Raw genomic sequence first — 20,578 nt, forward strand, 5'->3', positions numbered from 1 at the left:
CCCACCAATCAGAGACCAGTCCGCAGAAGCACACACCCATCTGACAGCCCACACCGAGCCATGTGTGACACAGCAGAGCGAGACACTCTAATAATGACGTCACCGCGGCCAATCAGCGAGCACGCAAGCGACTGGCGGGAAGCCGTGTCCGCCATGTTGAGTGCGGGCAATATTTATATTTATGTATTCCCGATAGAACGCTCGGCTGCCGAGTGTATGAGTAGAAGGGATGCGGTGAGTGTCAGCGCGGTAAATTATGAGGTAAAATATCTTTTTTTTCCGATGCAGGAACTGCCGAGCGCGGAACGGCTTAGCTCGTAGCTTGAGCCGAGGGAAGTATTTCTGTGACGGACGTACTGCGCATGCGTGGGTATAAGGAATGTGTATTCCGTGACGACAGTGTGATGGGTCACCTGAGTGACAGGGCGGGGGCGGGGCTAGTGGAGTGAAGAGAGAGGGGCAGCCGTGTGGTCGGCAGGTTACAGGTAAGGGGCTCTGGGCCGTATTACAGGCAGATGATAGTGGGCTGATATGTAGCATAGGGGGAGGGGTGGTGTGGCCTAAAGACGCCTGACAGAGGGATATGGAGGCTGCCATGTTTATTTCCTTATAAACAATACCAGTTTCTGGCTGTCCTGCTGATTCTGTGCCTTTAATACTTCAAGCCACAGCCCCTGAACAAGCATGCAGATCAGGTGCTCTGACTGAAGTCAGACTGGATTAGCCGCATGCTTGTTTCTGGAGTGATTCAGACACTACTGCAGCCAAAGAGACCAGCAGGGTTGCCAGGCAACTGGTATTGTATACAAATGGCAGCCTCCATATACCTCCTACTTAGGTGTTAATACTGGATATAGGGGGTGTGTTCTTTAAGGAGACACCCTACACCCTACATGGGGCAGGGCCAGCTGTTTCCATGGTTACACAAGTCTCAGTGATTGTTGAAAACTGAAGAGAGAGCGGTTTGTGTTTCCCACGACAACCAGAAGCATGGCTTGTGTGCTGGGGCAGATCACACTGATCACTGTTCTTCACTTACAGAATTGGAGTCCTGGATTCATTTCCCTCCATGGATCATGGCTCTATGGTCTCTTTGTGTGTCCTCCAGGCTCTGAGCTTTCACCCTTAGGCCCTGTTTACACTTAATCAGTTGGTATGCGTTAGTGTGCGTTGGTACGCGGTTTTTCCATAGCACTGCATTGGGAAGAAGATTTCAGTTAAAACGTGTTAAGTGTGAAAGGTGCCATAAGAAAACATGGGTATTACTTTGAGAATCAGTGTTCTTTCAGTTATAACAGAGCAACTGAACGACAGGACGTCCAAACGACGAGTCATTTAAAAAAATCCGACGTGTGTTTGAGCCTTTAGTAAACACCATACAATTTTCTGTTAAGGCCCATACACATGTCGGATTTCCGCGAACGACGGGTCGTTTGAACGTCCTGTCGTTCGCTTTATAAGGGTGGGTTTGAGCGATCCACCTGGCGGATCGCTCAAACCCACCCTTATCAAGCGAACGACAGTCTGTACACACGACCGATTTAGCGGGCGAATGACAGGACGTTCAAACGGCCCGTCGTTCGTGGAAATCCGACGTGTGTATGGGCCTTTAGGTTATTTTCTGTAAAGTACTGGTAGAGACTGGTCATTATCTCTGGTGCATTGGCCTCAATTCACTAAGATCATGCTGGAGATAATAAGGCAAGAGAAAACTTACCTCCACACAGTGAGAGCGTTATCTTATCTCTTCATTCCTTAACCACCCTAGCGTTCTGGACGAGCTGAGCTCGTCCAAGAAAAAGTTGCTGTTAGTGTTTAGGACGAGCTCAGCTCGTCCAGCGCTGTCCCCACTCACCAGCGTGCACAGCGTGATCTCCGCCGCCTCCTCTGTGCTGCTGCGGCTGCTGCGGGGCTCCCTCTCCCTCCTGCTGGCTCTGATCGCCGGCGCCAGGCTCCCCAGGCTCCTCCGATCCTCCGGTCCCCGCTCCCCAGGCTCCCCCGATCCTCCGGTCCCTGCTCCCCTCCTCTCCGCAAGCCTACGGAGATCCGGCAGTCAGGGAAGATGGCGTAGCCCAGCCACTTCCTCTGACGCCGGCTCCTGCGCCCCCTAGTGTCCGTCGCGGCGACTGCATCATTGGATTACATAGGTACACAAACTCTATGTAATCCAATCATGCTACAGTAATTCAAAAAGTTGTTTGCACAAACACAAACACCTGTCAGCTCTCAATAAAAGCCCTGAACAGTTACTGGCTCTCCCTCTTTCAGAGTCCTCAGCGTCCAGTGTTAGTCTGTTGTCAGCTATCATCTGTGATTTCTGTGCGATTTCTGTGCGATTACTGCTTTTTTCCAGCCTTAGCTTCGTTCATATTACTGTCAGATTGCGTATTGCTTTCCGTCTTTTTCAAGACGCTGTGATCCCTGTGCGTTTGCTTTTGCTGTTTTTTTTTTTTTTGTCGCTGCCCGTGACCCCGTACCCTGCTTGGGGTCATGGCCTCGTCCTCCCGGAGGCGTGTGCGTGACGAGGAGTTGCTGGATGTCCTCGAGGCAAGCGACAGCGAAGACGAGCTCCTAGAGGAATCGACAGACAGCGAGGTTCCCGGTAACCTGTCTTCGGAGACGGAGACCAGTGATGAGGAAGCCGAGGAGCCAGTGACGGTCGCACGCACCTGGTGTGAGCTGGGGAGCCCCACTCAAGCTCCGCCACCCAGGTTCCCCTTCACAGGGGCACCCGGGCAGAAGATCGCGTGCGACGAGAGTCCGCTGTCCTTTCTGGAGCTCTTCCTGACTGATGACGTCATCCGCAAGATCGTTGAGGAGACGAATCGCTATGCAGCGCAACATCAGCAGGGATCTTCTCTACCCAGGTTCTCGCGGAGCAGGAAGTGGGAACCTGTGACCAGCAACGACATCTGGGTGTTCCTGGGGCTCGTCATCCTCCAGGGAGTTGTTGGTAAGCCGCTGCAGAAGTGGTACTGGACCACTAATAAGATCCTCAGTACGCCCTTCTTTGGATCTGTTATGTCCGAGCCACGGTATACCCTCATCATGAAGTATTTGCACTTCGGAAACAACGAGGAGTTTGATGAGGCCACCCATCCCGCACCCAAGCTGAAAAAAATTTGGGACATATACCAGATGATTGTTGCGAACTTCAAGGCTGTGTATGTTCCAGATCGCGACATCACGGTTGACGAAAGCCTCATGGCATATAAGGGGAGACTGAGCTGGGTGCAATTTATTGCCTCAAAAAGGGCACGCTTTGGGGTGAAGTCGTATATGCTCTGTGAGGCCAACTCCGGGTACATCTGGAACTCTGTAATTTACACGGGCAAAGGCACCAAATTTGCCCCTCAGTTCAGCCAGTTTGGGTGTGCCACCTCCTCTGTCCTAACCCTAATTGAGCCATTGCTGGATCAGGGGTACTGCCTGACGACAGACAATTTCTACAGCTCCCCTGAACTTTTTGATTACCTGGTCCAGCATAAAACCGATGCCTATGGTACCTTGAGGGCTAACCGTCGGAATCTGCCGCCGGCCTTTTCTGCCAGGAAGCTGAAGAAGGGGGAGGTCGTTGCCTGGCAGAAAGGCAAAATGATGGCTCTAAGGTGGAAGGACAAACGTGATGTCTGTGTCCTCAGCACTATTCATAATGCCGAGACTGTCCGCACCACCAACAGGAGTAAACAGGAGGTGGATAAACCCAAAGCCATACTGGATTACAATAACACTATGGGGGGTGTGGACAGGGCTGATGGAGCCATGACCTTCTACCCGGCTGTCCGCAAGCAGCAGCGGAAATATTATAAAAAAAATTTCCGCCACTTACTTGAGCAGTGTCTGTGGAATGGCTATGTGCTCTACAAGAAAAGCTGTGTAAGGCCTGTACCCCACCATGACTTTGTCTGGCAGCTGACGGAAGCAATCTGCACGAAGTACCCCCCACCAGAGTCAACATCTAGACCGGGGCGCAGGGCATCATATGTCGTGAATCCGGCACGGCTTTCAGGGAGACACTTTGTGGAGTACTTGCCACCGACCCCACAGAAAGCAAACCCTACAAGAAGGTGCGTTGTTTGCTGCAATAAGAAGGACAAGGATGGCAAAAAGATGCGGAAGGAGACCCGCACTTACTGCCCAGATTGTGACGTGCCACTTTGCGCATTACCATGCTTCAAGATCTACCACACTAAAGAAGTGTTCTAAGGTACACTTGTAGCCTGTATAATTTTGTTTCTGCCTTCATTTATTTATTTCTGCATTGATTTATTTATTTCTGCATTTTCTTTATATTTCTGCATTGAGGAAAAATGCAAGGTATTTCAGTTAGTTATTCATAAATTTTATTTTATTTTTGACAAGAATTAGTGTTTGACACTTTTATTATACTCAGAATGTATACTAAACTCTTGCTTGGCTCATTTTGGTAAGTTACAGGAAAAAGGTGCTGAAAATTAAATGTACCGCTTTTTGCACAGAAATCCTTGGGAATCAGAACGCCGAGGTGGTTAAGTTACCTCCTCTGTAGTTAATTTACCTCCTCTGTAGTTATTTTCACACGCAGTTAATTAGCAGCCTGTCTTTAACTCTGGAGTTATTTTAAGGATTGGAGAGTTAACTTAAAGACAGAAGAGTTAACTTTAGGCTTGCCTGAGGTAAAATGTTTCCTGAATACTACATGCCTTATCACCATGGTAACAACTCTAGAAGAGTTATTAAAGACAGGAGATAAGCTTAGTGAATTGAGGCCATTGTCTTCTGGTTATCTCCTGCTGAGTAGAACAATGCCTAATTGCTCGGCAGACAGATGGTTAGATAGATAATTTCCAACATGTTGGAAATTATCTATCTGGCAGGTAAAGGTGGGTACACACGCCTGATTTCTTCAAACTACGGGTCCTTAGACCCGCCTGTGGGGTAGCCGTTTTGACGACAGTTTGCCTGTGTGTACAGTCTGTCGGTAGGAGGATAAGGCTGGTTTTGACCGATCCGCAGAGAGGATCAGTACAAACCAGCCTTATCAGTCTGCCGTCAGACTGTACATACAGGCAAACTGTCGTAAGAACGACCGCCCCGTGGGTGGGTCTGACAACCCCTAGTTTGAAAAAATCAGGCGTTTGTACCCACCTTAAATCTAACAGAAAATTGTATGCTGTGTACCTAGCATTATGCTACATACACACTTGAGATGAACGTCTTTAGAAAAGGAAAGATCACAGACCAATTTTACCCCCTTCCATGTAGTATGAGAGCCATACTCTACACAGTCTATTCTATTGAGCTGAACTCCCCATCAGATAGAAATCTTACCCCCTTTCATGTAGTATGAGAGCCATACTCTACACAGTCTATTCTATTGAGCTGAACTCCCCATCAGATAAAAAATCTTTGCAAGATGCTGTACACAAAGATTAAAGTTCTAGATCTGAAAATCCATCCTGTTGGATCTGATCTGCAGATGAATGTCTGTTAAACAAGGTGTGTATGGTGATCTGCAGATATCATAGACTATGAATGCATTTTGCAGGAGCGGATCTTTTGCAGGAATGGATCTTTTGCAGATACTGATCTTTTGCAGATACTGATCTGTTGAATGTGTACATCATCTTGCAAAGATTTCTATCTGATGGGGAGTTCAGCTCAATAGAATAGACTGTGTAGAGTATGGCTCACATACTACATGGAAGGGGGTAAAATTGGTCTGTGATCTTTCATTTTCCGAAGACTTTTATCTCAAGTGTGTACGTAGCATTAGGCCCCATTTACACTTAATCAGTTGGTACGCGGTTTTTTTCTTCTCCATAGCAGTACATTGTGAAAAAGATTTCAGTTAAAACGTGTTAAGTGTGAACTGTGCCATAGGAAAACATGGGCATTACTTTAAAAATCAGTTGACTTTTCAGTTATAGCTGAGAACTGATTTAAGCTGGCCACTAACGGGCCAATTTCTAGCGAAAAATCGTTTGAGCGATCAGAAATTCTGATCGGATTGGTTGTAAATAATCTCCATTGGTGGACACAATCGCTTATGAACGAGTGAAGAAAATGTCGCCCGAATGAATTTTCATCGAACGAAAATTTGGATTTTCTTGGTGGTCGTGATAGATAGGAAGCAATGATTGGTTAGTTGATGGTGTAGTGAGCGATTTTTCATCCGATCAGAATTTCTGATCGCTCGAACGATTTTTCGCTATAAATTGGACCATTAGTGGCCAGCTTAAAGGGGAACTGAAGAGAGAGGTATATGGAGGCTGTCCTGTTTATTTCCTTTTAATCAATACCAGTTGCCTGGCAGCCCTGCTGGTCTATTTCTCTGCAGTAGTATCTGATTAAAACCAGAAACAAGCATGCAGCTAGTCTTGTCAGATCAGACTTATAAGTCTGAACCACTGAAACACCTGATCTGCTGCATGCTTGTTCAGGGGCTATGGCTAATAGTATTAGAGGCAGAGGATCAGCAGGGCTGCCAGGCAACTGGTATTGTCTAAAAGGAAATAAACATGACAGCCTCCATATACCTCTCTCTTCAGTTCCCCTTTAAGGGCCTGTTTCCACTACACACAGATTGGATGCAGAAAAACTGACTCCAATGAATGCCTATGGGCCTGTTTCCACTAAACGCGATTTTTCTGATGCAGATTTTCCCATAGGCATTCATTGGAGTCAGTTTTTCTGTATCCAATTTGTGTATAGTGGAAACAGGCCCTTAGTATTAACGGAGCCTAAGATTTCAGTGAAAGTTAGGCGATAGTTGAGAACAGAACGTGATGCAGGAATGATTGGAATGTATTCTCACTGGCCACCTTTGTTTGCTGTTTCCTGGAAGAGTCATTTAATCCTTCTTTGCTTTCCCTCCACAGATACAAAGCCTGGAGATGTTCAGCTTTTTTAGGAAACCTCAAGATCCGAGCCCTGCCCATGACAAGGAGGCCGATGGGTTTGTGCTTTTAGGTAAGTCGTTGTGTCATGTTTAAAGGACACCGGAAGTGACAGGGATATGGAGGTTGACATTTATTTTCCCTTTTCAACAATACTAGTTTCCTGGCATCCTGCTGATCCTCTGACTCTAAGGCCCGGTTCACATTAGCGGTTGTTTGCCAAACGGACCGGATGACCTGACCGGATCCGGATCGGAACCGTACGGTTCTGATCCGGATCCAATCCGGATCCGGTCAGGTTGCATCAGGTGGTAATCAGGATGCGATCCGGATCCGTTTGGCAAAATATACGTAAAAAAAAAAAAAATGTTGGGGTCTGGGAGGTCAGCAGAAGGGGGACCTGTGGAATCAGGCCCTCTGCTGTTTAGCACTCACCTCCACCTCCGACATGCTGCCAACATCCTGCCAACACCTCCAGCTCGTGCTGCTCCACTCCAAAATGCTTGCCCATGTGTCCCCAGCCAATATCGCCGCAAAAATCCGCATAGGAAGTGGGGTAGAAGATCCGGATTTCTCAGCCAGTGTGTTGTGCGGCCTCCGGTTCCCATTTGTTTGTATTGGCCGGATGGTGCAGTCCGGCTCCGCCCCGGATACGGCTGCCGGAGGGGCCGGATGAAAAAATAGCGCATGTTGGAACGGAGGCCGGAGTCCGGATCCGGCCCGGATCCGGTCCGGCTCCGGTTCTGCAGAACGGACCCATGTGAACTTGGTTGTAGAACAGAGGCGCCAGTAGGATAAAAATACATAAAATCCTTAAAAAATGCTTGGAGGAAGTGGTGGGCTTACCTCCCAAAAGCAAACAAGAAGTACTGTTTGTATAAATTAACAATTTATTTATACGGTACCCCAAACACAGAAATGCAACGCGTTTCGCAGGTCAAACCCGCTTCATCAGGCAACAAATTAGGGACCACTGTAAACAAAAGATAAAAATAAACAATCAACAGTAACCACTGCCTCATCAGCAAAGGATAATGCACAGTGGTGGCAAGGCGACGGAGGGCTAAACAGTTCAATACAGACTCATTGTTACTATTCCTAGCAGTACTAGTGAGCAACAAAAAACTCTTTTCATAATAATGACAGTATTTTTACGAGCATTGCTGGTAGCATAAGAGAGGTACAAAATAAGGTGCACAGCAGGGTATCATGTCTAAAGTAGATCGAGGGGGAGGGGGGGTGACCAAAATTTAAGGTGGATGATGCACATGATTGTACTAGGAGACATTGGTAAACAGACAGCTATCTAGGTGTATACAAAGGTGGGTGAGCGGAATGGGTGAAGATAAAAGAGACCTGAATGTGCTATACTCAGAGTGGACAGAAGACAAAATAACAATTAAGCACTTACCAGTAGATCTGAATTGTCAGGAGTAGCGCCTCAGTAGCAAGTGGTCGGCGCCCAAACCGTTTATATAGTGTAGGAATGGAGGGAAAGATGAGGGGGGCGTGGAGGGTGGGAGTGGGCGGGGTGTGAACGAAAAGAGTGAGTCATGTGGCCAATGAGATGTGGCCACGTAGGGGGCTGAACGTGTTAATGCGTGTGGGGATGTGGAGAGTAATTGCTGGGTACGCCTCTCAGTCTGGCGTGCACGGGATGTTTGGGATGGGCTTGTGGGCAGCGGAAGCGCCAATCAGCTCTAGCTGGGTGTGGTGAATAACCTACACCACGTGGGATCGTAATGCGCGCAGGCGCATTTGAGTATGGCCCCGCTGTGTGTTGTGCGCATGCATCCTGTTTGACGCAATACGCATGGTGCGTGCGGAGGCGTGGAACTGATGTAAACAATGCGCATAAAGCGTATGGGAGCGTGGCGCCATTGTGTAAAAGGGCAAAACTGCCCTTTTTGTGCATGATGATTAACGATAGGCAAACGGGAGGTTCTTTATTTGGGAGTAGGTTTTTATTAAAAGGACCTGAGTGTAGGTGTATTCTTGGAGAAATTGCATTTAAAAGCAAACATGTGTTACATTGACACGAATAGACTCAGGTGTATTCAGTGTTTTTCTCTATGGGGTACTATGCTGCCATCTAGTGGCTGAAACTGCTAACATGTATTTATAATAGTTTATATGTGGAATAGCCTATACCTGGCCATTGATTCTGTCTATTATAAAATTTATTATATGATAAAATTATGCAAGAAATGTGCAATGTACCCATAAGTAGCTACAATAAATCCGAGATAACAAGTCATGTTCGAATCTATGCACAAAGGTAAAACTAAATGCATATAAAAAATAGTAAAAAACAATCAATAAAAGATCAATAAAAATCCAACAATACAAATCAAATATAAATCATATATGATGTGTAAAACATAACGATAAGACAAAACGATAAGAGAGAGCGACTGATTAAAAGAAAAACTGAATGGGGTTGTTTAGTATATTTTTTCTAGTATTTCATTTAGGCCTTCCGGCACCAGCGTTTTGAGAGTTTGAATCCAGAACATTTCGTATTTTTTCAATTGATCGGAGGCGTTTGGTTTTTTGACGTCCACAGAATCAATCAATATGATATTAAAGAGCAGTGGGTCGTGATCGTGATGCGTGCTAAAGTGTCGTGACACGCTGTGAAGGGGGAAGCAGTTGGTGATATTTCGTTTGTGTTGCCCAATTCTGCATCGTGCGAGTTGGGTGGTTCTCCCCACGTACTGGAGACGGCAAGGGCAAGGGACCCATGTGAACGGACGCATAGGCTTTAATTGCTATGCCGTGCGTCCGTTCCGTCCGTTCTGCAGGCGGTGCGGCTCCGGCACGGCGATTCCGGAGGGCCACCGCAAGTGTGAACCGGGCCTAAAGCCCCATCTACACGATACAATTCTTTCTGCGATTCGATCACGATTCTATTTACGATCCGATTAAATCAGACATGTCCGATCGGGACTCGATTCGATCCAATTTTGATTTCGATTCGATTGTTTTGCAATGGCGAATCGAATGGAATCCCGACATGTCAGATTTAATCGGATCGTAAATAGAATCGTAATCGAATTGCACAAAGAATCGTATCGTGTAGATGGGGCTTAATGCTTTTAGCCATATCCCCTGAACAAGCATGCAGCAGATCAGGTGCTCTGACTGAAGTGTTAAGGTGCCCATACACTCGTCAGATTGGCAGCAGATAGATAAGAAATGCATCTGATGATCTATCTGATGCGTTTTTAGAACATTTTTTTACCAGGATAGAATTCCAATAGATTTCAGTTTGAAATCTATTGAAATTCGATCTGATGGCATTTCTTTGCCATCAGATTTCCATTAAGGCCAATGCAAACTGATAAGCAATCTCATCAGATCGACCTAAATTTTCCACCCTGCCAGTTCGATGGAAATCCATCGAAATCGGCCATCGATCGGTCGATTGGCCAAACGATTTGCAATCGATCTATCGATCGGGATCGATCGGTCGGCCAGAAAATCGGCTGAGTGTATGGGCTCCTTTACTTGATTAGCTGCATGCTTGTTTCTGGTGTGATTCAGACACTACTGCAGCCAAAGAGATCAGCAGGGCTGCCAGGCAACTGGTATTGTTTAACAGGATATAAATATGGCAGCCTCCATATCCCTCTCACTGCAAGTGTGCTGTGAGTCCCAAATTGTAACTGGAATATAGAGCGATATTAAAGTACACCTGAAGTAAGAGTGATATGGTGGCTGCCATATTTATTTCCTATTAAACAATACTAGTTGCCTGGCAGCCTCGCTGAGCTATTTGGCTGTAGTAGTGTCTGAATCACACACCTGAAACAAGCATGCAGCTAATCTTGTTAGATCTGACAATATCAGAGCACCTGATCTGCTGCATGCTTGTTCAGGGGCTATCACTCAAAGTATTAGAGGCAGAGGATCAGCAGGATGCCAGGCAACCGGTATTGCTTAAAATGAAATATGGCAGCCTCCATATAGCTCTCTCTTCAGTTGTCCTTTAAAGAAAACTTGTAACATAAAAAATCCCCTCTGGGGGATACTTACCTCTGGAGGGGGAAGCCTCTGGATCCTAACAAGACTTCCCCCGTCCTCCGGTGTCCCGGCAATCCAACTCTGTGATTCCCCCCCCCCCCCCCCCCCCATATACATGACTGGGAAGCCTCATTGGGACCCTGAGACTTCCCCCTCCCGAGGTGAGTATCCCCCAGAGGGGGAGGTTATTTGTTGTGGTTATCATTATGCTCCTGTACAATGCTGTCCTGAAAAATACTACAAAGTGCAGTATTATATCATGCCACTAGGTGGCGGCATATGTTGCCTTATGTACAGGTTGTTATCAGATTACTGAATTCTGCCTTCTTTTTAACCATTTCACCCCCTAGGGGTTTTTACCCCAACAGACCAGAGCAATTTTCACCTGTCAGCGCTCCTCCCTTTTATTCGCCAATAACTTTACTACTGATCACAACAAAATTATCTATATCTTGTTTTTTTTTTTTAGCCAATTAGGCTTTCTTTGGGCGGTACATTTTCCTAAGAATTTTTTTATTCTAAACTTGCTGGACGCCCGGCGTTGCCCGTGTATGTATTTGGCTGGTATTGGCTCCGCCCACTTTTCCTAACCCTAACACACAATTACTTAATGACCAACTATGTGAGCTTTGCGGTCTTTGACATCAATAATTTGCATTGAAATAAAATAAATCTGATTGGATGTGGCTCCACCCCTTTTCTAAATTTGAACCCCAATCACCCAATGGCCAACCATTTTGACTGGCTTTTGTAGGCCCCACCCACTTTTCTGAATATTAATCCCAGTCACCTAGTGGCCAATTGTGCAAAGTTTGAGAACCTTACCATTAACAGTGCAAGAATGGCTGCAGTTCACATTTTCTCAGTGAAATTTGTATTTGTCTCCGCCCACTGATGACCCGGTATTGCCCGATTATGTATTTGGCTGGTGTTGGCTGCGTCCACTTTTCACAACCCTAACACACAATTACTCAATTACTTAATGACCAAGTTTGTGAGCTTTGTGGTCTTTTTTTGCATCAATAACCTGCATTAAAATGAAAAAAAATCAGATTGGCTGTTTGTGGCTCCACCCCCTTTTATAAATGTAAACCCCAGTCACCCAATGATCAACTGTACCAGGTTTGAGACTTGTGCCACTAACAGTGCAAGAATGGCAGCAATAAAATATTCCCCTGAAAAAATCAATAGGTGATTTTGGATTGGCTTTTGTAGGCTCCACCCACTTTTCTGAATATCAATTCCAGTCACCCAGTAACCAACTGTGCAAAGTTTGAGAACCCTACCATTAACAGTGTAAGAATGCCCACTTATGAACCCGCGTTGCCCGCTTATGTATTTGGCTGGTGTTGGCTGTGCCCACTTTTCTAACCCTAACGCACAATTAATCAATTACTCAATTACCAAGTTTGTGAGTTTTGCAGTGTTTGGCATCAATAATTTGCATTGGAATGAAACAAATCTAATTGTCTGTTTGTGGCTCCACCCCTTTCTGAAATCGAACCCCAGGCACCAAATGATCAACTGTACCAGGTTTGAGGCTTGTGCCATTAACAGTCCTAGAATGGCAGCAATGTAAATATTCCCCTTTAAAATCAATAGGTGAATTTTGATTGGCTTTTGTAGGCTCCACCCACTTTCCTAAATATTAATCCCAGTCACCCAATGACCAACTGTGTAAAGTTTGAGAACCCTGCGATTAACAGTGTAAGAATGGCTGCAGTTTACATTTTCCAGTGAAATGTGTATTTGTCTCCGCCCCCTTTTTGGTTATGGGAATAAAAAGTATCCTATACTTTATTCCAGGTAATGTACTATGTGTGTGCCAAATTTCATTCAAATCCTTTTAGCCATTTTTGCGTGATCGAGTAACAAACATCCAAACATCCGAACTTTCCCATTTATTATACTAGCTGGATGCATTTTAACAGGAAAAATAAGGGGGGAAAAAATCATTATTTCTCAGTTTTCGGCTGTTATACTTTTAAAATAAAACGTTCTCCTGTGGATAATACCCACACATTGTCTTGCCCATTTGTCCCGATTATTGAAACGTTTAAATGATGTCCCTATCACAATGTATGGTGACAATATATTATTTGGAAATATAGGTGTTATTTTTCCGTGTGTTTTTTTGTTTTTGTTTTTTTTTTTTTAGTCCGGTCCATAATTACAAGCCTCATTTAGTGAAGTAATCGTAATATACCCCCTTAAAATATAGATTAAAAAAGCTAAGTCCCTAAGGCAACTATTTGTTTTTGTTTATTTTTAAACTGATTAATTTTTTTTTGGGGGGGGGGAGGGGGTCTTTGGAAGTGTAAGGGATTCATTTGATTAATATTTAATAAGTGTAGCAAGAGGGGGAATCAGTTACCTTCTTCTGATCATAGTGTCCCTTTCTTATGCAATATAGGAAGCATTCTGTTATTTGCCTGCTGAGATAAGCTACTTACTGTAGCTAGAATAAAAAATTACTTCCCACAATCCCGTTGGCACTGCACGGTTCCTGCAGTTAGGCAAAGGCACCCACCAGACCAGGTACAAATACAAAAAAACTGGAGATATATAGTATCCTATTTTACAATAAAAATAGGTTATATATATTTTGGGGGCACTTACTATTTTTTGTCAATTTTTTGGGGGGGATGTAACTACCCCCTTTAACACAATGAAGATATAGTGTATCTGATGTTGATATATGCAGATAGATGTGTGTGTGTGTGTACAGGAGTATATTTGTCATTGTAATCTGCAGTTACATGTGAAAGTTTCATTGAAAAGTAACATTACACCAATTCCCTGTGTCTCTACAGGACAGAGTCCCACTGAAAGGAGAGACAGCGCCCCTCTGTATCCGACCTCAGATCTCCCTTACAGCCTGCCCTACCAGGTAATGTATAATTGGAGTGCGTATTTCAACATTTACAAGGGATTCTTGTGTGTGAAAGTTTGTCTCCTATGCCATAGAGAGATGGCTGACTGGTATCCATCAAGTTGAAAATGTTAGCACACAAAAAGGGAACCTAAAGTGAGAGAATAAGGAGGCTGCCATATTTATTTCCGGTTAAACAATACCAGTTGCCTGGCAGTCCTGTTGATCTTTTTGGCTGCAGTAGTGTCTGAATCACACCAGAAACAAGCATGCAGCTAATCTTGTCAGATCTGACAATAATGTCAGAAACACCTGATCTGCAGCATGCTTGTTCAGGGGCTATGGCTGAAAGTGTTAGAGGCAGAGGATCAGCAGGGCAGCCAGGCAACTGGTATTGCTTAACAGGAAATAAATATGGCAGCGTCCATATACCTATTGCTTCAGGCTCCCTTTAAAAACTATCTGAGGTAAAAATTATTGTCATGATAGACTCTGTCTTAATGATGGACGATCTGGAGTGTTAGGGTTAACTATCTACTGGTTCTGGCATCATCTCTCCTCAGAGAATAGTCCCAGGTGATTTTTTTTTTTGTCAAAATCGCCCCTGAGACTCTGGCCACTCCCATCTGCATTGCTGTGCCCGCCCCCAGCTCGGCAGCAGCTGCTTAATTGGTGGCTGCCAAGTTGGTTGCAGGCCGCGACAACAAAGGCAGAGGCTTCTGAAGAGCGTTGGCAGTCTTAAAAAAACATGTCCGTGACTGCACCGCTGAGGAGGGGGCGGAGCCTCACCTGTGACCCGAACACGTTGGATCAGGTGAGTTTCCAACCCCATGCGCATCCCCTACCCCCTCTTCACACCCTCGATCCATCCGTCGTCTGTCATGGGAGGCTATGTCATTTTTACCTTGGTTACTTTAAGAACTTTGCATCCCTGGGTTTTTACCCCTGAAAGGGAACCTGAAGTGAGAGGGAGTGAGAGTCCGTGTCTTTCCTCGCCCAGATTTACATTCTGACATTTATTACAGGTGGTAACATCTTTAGTCCTGTCAGCTGATGTCTGCGGAATGTTTGTTTCTGAGAATTCCAAAGCCAGTAAAAAAAAAGAAAAAAAACAACCCACCTGTTCTTCTAGAGGAGAGAAGAATTCCGTTGTACTGCTTTTTCAATCTTTGCTAATTGTTTGTACTTTTTGCTAATACTAATTTGTTCAATAAAAGCTTTGAATATAAAGAAATAAGAATTCCGCATAGCTAAACAACCTGGGATGTGACATCACTGGGTGGGACCACATGGGAATATAAAACAATGTATATCTATATATTGGAAGTGATGTTGAAACCTGGCTTTTATTGTAAAAGTGTCGGAATCACATCTGAAACAAGCATGCAGCTAATCTTGTCAGATCTGACAATATTGTCAGAAACATCTGATCTGCTGCATGCTTGTTCAGGGGCTATAGCTAAATGTATTAGAGGCAGAGGATCAGCAGGGTAGCCAGGCAACTGGTATTGCTCAAAGAGAATCTGTACTCTCAAATTCTTATAATAAAAAGCATACCATTTTATTCATTATGTTCTCCTGGGCCCCTCTTTGCCGTTTCCGCCGCTCCCGGCCACGATCCTGCCAGTTTTAGGCAGTGTTTACAAACAAAAAACATGGGCGCTAACCAGGAAGTGATGTTTGTATATATCTCATGTTACAGTATACTAGTTTTTATTACATAGAGAATTATCTGCACTCCAGTCCGGGATTCTCACAGTTCTCAGCATGAGACAGGCAGCACCCTTCCCCCTCAGAGAGCTCTGTCTGGGAGTAGTAAACAAAGCTTGACAAAGAAAAGAAGATTAGATATATTACAGAGACAGTGCAACTAGGAAAGGCTGCAGTAAGACAGACCACATTAGAACATGTATAGGAATTTATAGGATAGTAGAAATAAGGCTAAACATTTTGTTACAGAGTCTCTGTAAAGAGACTCTGAAGCCTTAATAAAAATGACTTTTTTCCTTATATATAGCAGGGGTATGTGTGCCCCTGCTAAAACGCCGCTATCCCGCGGCTGAACGAGGGTCCTTTCCCCTCCAAATCCCCCCTGCAATATCACGACCAACTTGGTTATAGATTTTGCTGCCCCTGTGTGCTTCCGTGTGAGGCAGGGCTATGAGCTGCAGCCCTGCCTCACACGCGTCTGTCAGCGGCGGATCTCCGCCTCTCCCCCGCCCCTCTCAGTGAAGGCAGACTGAGAGGGGCGGGGGAGAGGCGGAGATCAGCCGCTGATAGACGTGTGTGGGGCAGGGCTGCAGCTCATAGCCCCACCTCACACGGAAGCGCTCCCCGGGCAGCACAGGGGGGATTTGGGGGGGAAAGGACCGTCGTTCAGCCGCGGGATAGCGGCGTTTTAGCAGGGGCAAACATGCCCCTGCTATATATTAGGAAAAAAACATTTTTATTATGGCTTCAGACTCTCTTTAAAAGGAAATAAATATGGCAGCCTCCATATAACTCTCACCTCTGGTTCACTTTAATCAAAAAACTTAAAGCAATGGAACAACTAGGACTAGATCCACGTTGCCCCTGTGCCCAGCTAATATAGTCCCTGGGGTATGCGTATCATGTCTGGAGGCCCCAGGTGTCATGCAGTACAGGAGGCCTGGATTTCAGGGGCATAAAGAGATAATTTTCAGTAGTTATCCATCATGGAAAGCTGCAGTTGCTCGCTCACTTCTGCAACAACGCAAATACCTTCTTTTTTACGAATAATCTAACAAAACAGGCACTAGGAAGACTAACATTTTTTAAACAGTTTAAAAATGGATGGTAGTGGTGGACTTACCACGCCAATGATGACTCGAAATGTCAATTTCAGGCTAAAATTTTATTGTGTACAACACAAAAATTCAACACGTTTCGCAGGTATTTCACCTGCTTCCTCGGGCAATTAATAGAGGCGCCTACCTGGCTTGTGGAAAGTTCCTCTTGTAAACTGCCAGAGGAAGCAGGTGAAATACGTGCAAAACGTGTCGCATTTTTTTGTGGAGTATACAATACATTTTTTTTGCCTGAAATTGACATATTGGCCTCAATTCACTAAGATCATGCTGGAGATAATAAGGCAAGAGAAAACTTACCTCCACATAGTGAGAGAGTTATCTTACCTCTTCATTCCTTACGTTACCTCCTCTGTAGTAATTTTCACACGCAGTTAATGAACAGCCTCTCTGGAGTTATTTTAAGGATAAAAGAGTTAACTTAAAGGGATACTGTAGGGGGGTCGGGGGAAAATGAGCTGAACTTACCCGGGGCTTCTAATGGTCCCCCGCAGACATCCTGTGTTGGCGCAGCCACTCCCCAATGCTCTGGCCCCGCCTCCGGTTCACTTCTGGAATTTCTGACTTTAAAGTCAGAAAACCACTGCGCCTGCGTTGCCGTGTCCTCGCTCCCGCTGATGTCACCAGGAGTGTACTGCGCAGACACAGACCATACTGGGCCTGCGCTGTGCGCTCTTGATGACATCAGCAGGATCGAGGACACGGCAACGCAGGCGCAGTGGTTTTCTGACTTTAAAGTCAGAAATTCCAGAAGTGAATCGGAGGCGGGGCCGGAGCATCGGTAAATGGCTGCGCCAACACAGGATGTCTGCGGGGGACCATTAGAAGCCCCGGGTAAGTTCAGCTCATTTTCCCCCGACCCCCCTACAGTATCCCTTTAAAGACAGAAGAGTTAACTTTAGGCTTGCCTGAGGTAAAATGTTTCCTGAATACTACATGCCTTATCACCATGGTAACAACTCTAGAAGAGTTATCAAAGACAGGAGATAAGATTAGTGAATTGAGGCCATTGAGTCTTAATTGGGGAGTTAAGTCTACCACTACCTCCCCTTTTTAAAGAGGAACTGTAACCAAGGATTGAACTTCATCCCAATTAGCAGCTGATACTTTCCCACGAAATATGTTTACCTTTTTTCGAATAGATCATTAAGGTGTGTGTGTGTGTGTGTGTGTGTGTGTGTGTGTGTGTGTGTGTGCGTGCGTGCGTGCGTGCGTGCGTGCGTGCGTGCGTGCGTGGGGGAGTGCAGTTGATATTGTGCTGAAACCCGTCCCACAGTGTGATGTCATGACCATAGTCCTGACAGTTTGCTGTCTGTGAACCTCGTTGCATTGTGGGAAATAATGACTTTTTCCAACTGCCAAGGAAGCAGTATCTCCCTTTGTGCATAGAACTCTCAGTAACGAACATTCGGCAGAGCTGCACCTGACAGGACTAAAGATGTCGCCACCAGTGATGCATTTCGGAATGTAAATCGGAGAGAGGAAAGATTTTACAATGGGCAAACACTGACCCTTTATATGTTCCAGGTCATATGTCTGGGTATTCCTCAGTATGAGTCCAAGACCTATCCCTTAGAGACAAATGGCTTATATCATCCCCCCAGAAGATCTGCCAACCTTAGTCCACGCCTTCATTACCTCCCGACTGGACTACTGTAATGCTCTCTACACTGGTCTTCCAAAAAAGGTCTTGTACCGCCTACAGCTGATACAGAATACTGCTGCCAGACTGCTAACCAACCAACCCTGTCACTGCCACATAACGCCAGTCCTGCACTCCCTTCACTGGCTACCTATAGAATGGAGGGTCCTATTCAAGATCGGCCTACTGACATTTAAATCCCTGAATAATCTGGGCCCTGGATACATGAAAGATATGTTGCAGCTACGTAGCAATCCCCGCATTCTCAGATCAACAGGTTCTAATAATCTAGTCATACCCAGAGTCCACTTGGAATCTTTTGGTCCTTCTGTCATGCTGCCCCTACGTTATGGAACTCCTTACCTCAACAGATCAGGACAGCTCCATCTCTGGCCGTGTTTAAATCCAGACTGAAAACTCACCTGATCAGTTTAGCATTTGCAGAAATATAACTTTTGTTGTGTGAATACTTCATCCTACTACCAACTACTGAATCTGAGAGAGCCTAAGCGCTTTGAGTCCTATGGGAAAAAAGCGCTATAGAAATGGTATCGTTATATTTTCCAGTGGGGTAGACGCCATGTTAGTGTATGGGGAGGTGTACAGTGTCTTAGCGCACCTCCCTTGTGGCTCCGCCCCCCCCCCTTTATTCACCTATAATGGCTGCGGTATCATAGCATTTTGGCTGTTACCCATCTCTGCACAGATTGATTATGACAGAGGGAAGCACGGTGACGTCCTGTGCGGAGATTATACGCAAATGGAGGGTGGTGCAGCCACTAGGGAGGTGCGCCAAGAGATTGCACACCTCCCCATACACATAGCGTCCCATAGCTTATTGGGGGGGTATATTTCAAGAATGCTTGAACTATAAGCTAGAGCTTTTTTTCAGGGGAGGTCTTAGTTTAGGGGAAACACAGTATCAATCCATGATTAGCATTTTCAGGAGTGATGCATTATGGGAAACAGTAGCTCACTTACAGCTGAATACCTTCTGTTTGAAGAAGGCCACATTAGACTCAAACTAAAGCAATGTCATATGTTGTGTATTTCAGAATCCTCCGGTGATGCCGCCACCCAGCAGAGGGGATTCTGGGACCCCCAAACTTACCAGTCAGCTGTCGGAAGGTAACCCAGTGATGGCGGACCTGCTCAATGACATCCCCTTTATCCTCGCCCCCCATGTGCTGGAGGTGCAGAGTATCTGCCAGGAACTTCCAGAGCCTGTTCCCATCTACAACCTGGAGCAGAGCTTTGCCAGATTCCACTACGACTTTACCCTGGAGAACTCTGTGCTGTGCGGGATATAAATGCTCGCCGAGACTCCTCCCCCTCCGCGGACGTTTCACACTCTTTATACGCACTTTATATATTGTGAATACACAGGCTCGGCTGTTACCAACTATGTACAGATATCTGATGTGTTATTAGTGTGTAGTCTTCATTTCCCAAAATCCGAGTGACATCACTGAGGATGCAGCCTATCCATTCACTAGAGACCAGTGACATCACTGAGGATGCAGCCTATCCATTCACTAGAGACCAGTGACATCACTGAGAATGCAGCGTATCGATTCACTAGAGACCAGTGACATCACTGAGAATGCAGCCTGTCCATTCACTAGAGACCAGTGACATCACTGAGAATGCAGCCTATCCATTCACTAGAGACCAGTGACATCACTGAGGATGCAGCCTATCCATTCACTAGAGACCAGTGACATCACTGAGGATGCAGCCTATCCATTCACTAGAGACCAGTGACATCACTGAGGATGCAGCCTATCCATTCACTAGAGACCAGTGACATCACTGAGGATGCAGCCTATCCATTCACTAGAGACCAGTGACATCACTGAGGATGCAGCCTATCCATTCACTAGAGACCAGCGACATCACTGAGAATGCAGCCTATCCATTCACTAGAGACCAGTGACATCACTGAGGGTGCAGCCTATCCATTCACTAGAGACCAGTGACGTCACTGAGAATGCAGCCTATCCATTCACTATAGACCAGTGACATCACTGAGAATACAGCCTATCCATTCACTAGAGGCCAGTGATATGACTGAGGATGCAGCCTATCCATTCACTAGAGACCAGTGACATCACTGAGAATGCAACCTATCCCTTTACTAGAGACCAGTGACATCACTGAGAATGCAGCCTATCCCTTCACTAGAGACCAGTGAAGATGCAGCCTATCCATTCACTAGAGACCAGTTATATGACTGAGGATGCAGCCTATCCATTCACTAGAGACCAGTGACATCACTGAGAATGCAGCCTATCCATTCACTAGAGACCAGTTATATGACTGAGGATGCAGC

General features: G+C 45.6%; 1 protein-coding gene across 1 annotated transcript; it reads left to right on the top strand.

Annotated features, from left to right (window-relative positions):
• Positions 1-78: 78 nt before the first annotated feature.
• UMAD1 (UBAP1-MVB12-associated (UMA) domain containing 1) lies at positions 79-19,651 on the top strand. The gene is made up of 4 exons (XM_068235076.1): positions 79-234; positions 6,861-6,951; positions 13,718-13,794; positions 19,302-19,651. The coding sequence occupies exons 1-4, from the start codon at positions 94-96 to the stop codon at positions 19,554-19,556; spliced, it is 564 nt and encodes a 187-aa protein (XP_068091177.1). The 5' UTR covers positions 79-93; the 3' UTR covers positions 19,557-19,651.
• Positions 19,652-20,578: the final 927 nt, after the last annotated feature.

Source organism: Hyperolius riggenbachi, chromosome 5 (assembly GCF_040937935.1).
Source record: "Hyperolius riggenbachi isolate aHypRig1 chromosome 5, aHypRig1.pri, whole genome shotgun sequence".
NCBI classification, from domain to species: Eukaryota; Metazoa; Chordata; class Amphibia; order Anura; family Hyperoliidae; genus Hyperolius; species Hyperolius riggenbachi.

Excerpts from the sequence above, each read along its gene's own strand:
- UMAD1 (XM_068235076.1), top strand. The coding sequence starts at position 94 with ATGACGTCACCGCGGCCAATCAGCGAGCACGCAAGCGACTGGCGGGAA. Across the intron at positions 6,952-13,717 it reads CGATGGGTTTGTGCTTTTAG|GACAGAGTCCCACTGAAAGG; the intron begins GTAAGTCGTTGT and ends GTGTCTCTACAG. Across the intron at positions 13,795-19,301 it reads CTTACAGCCTGCCCTACCAG|AATCCTCCGGTGATGCCGCC; the intron begins GTAATGTATAAT and ends TGTGTATTTCAG.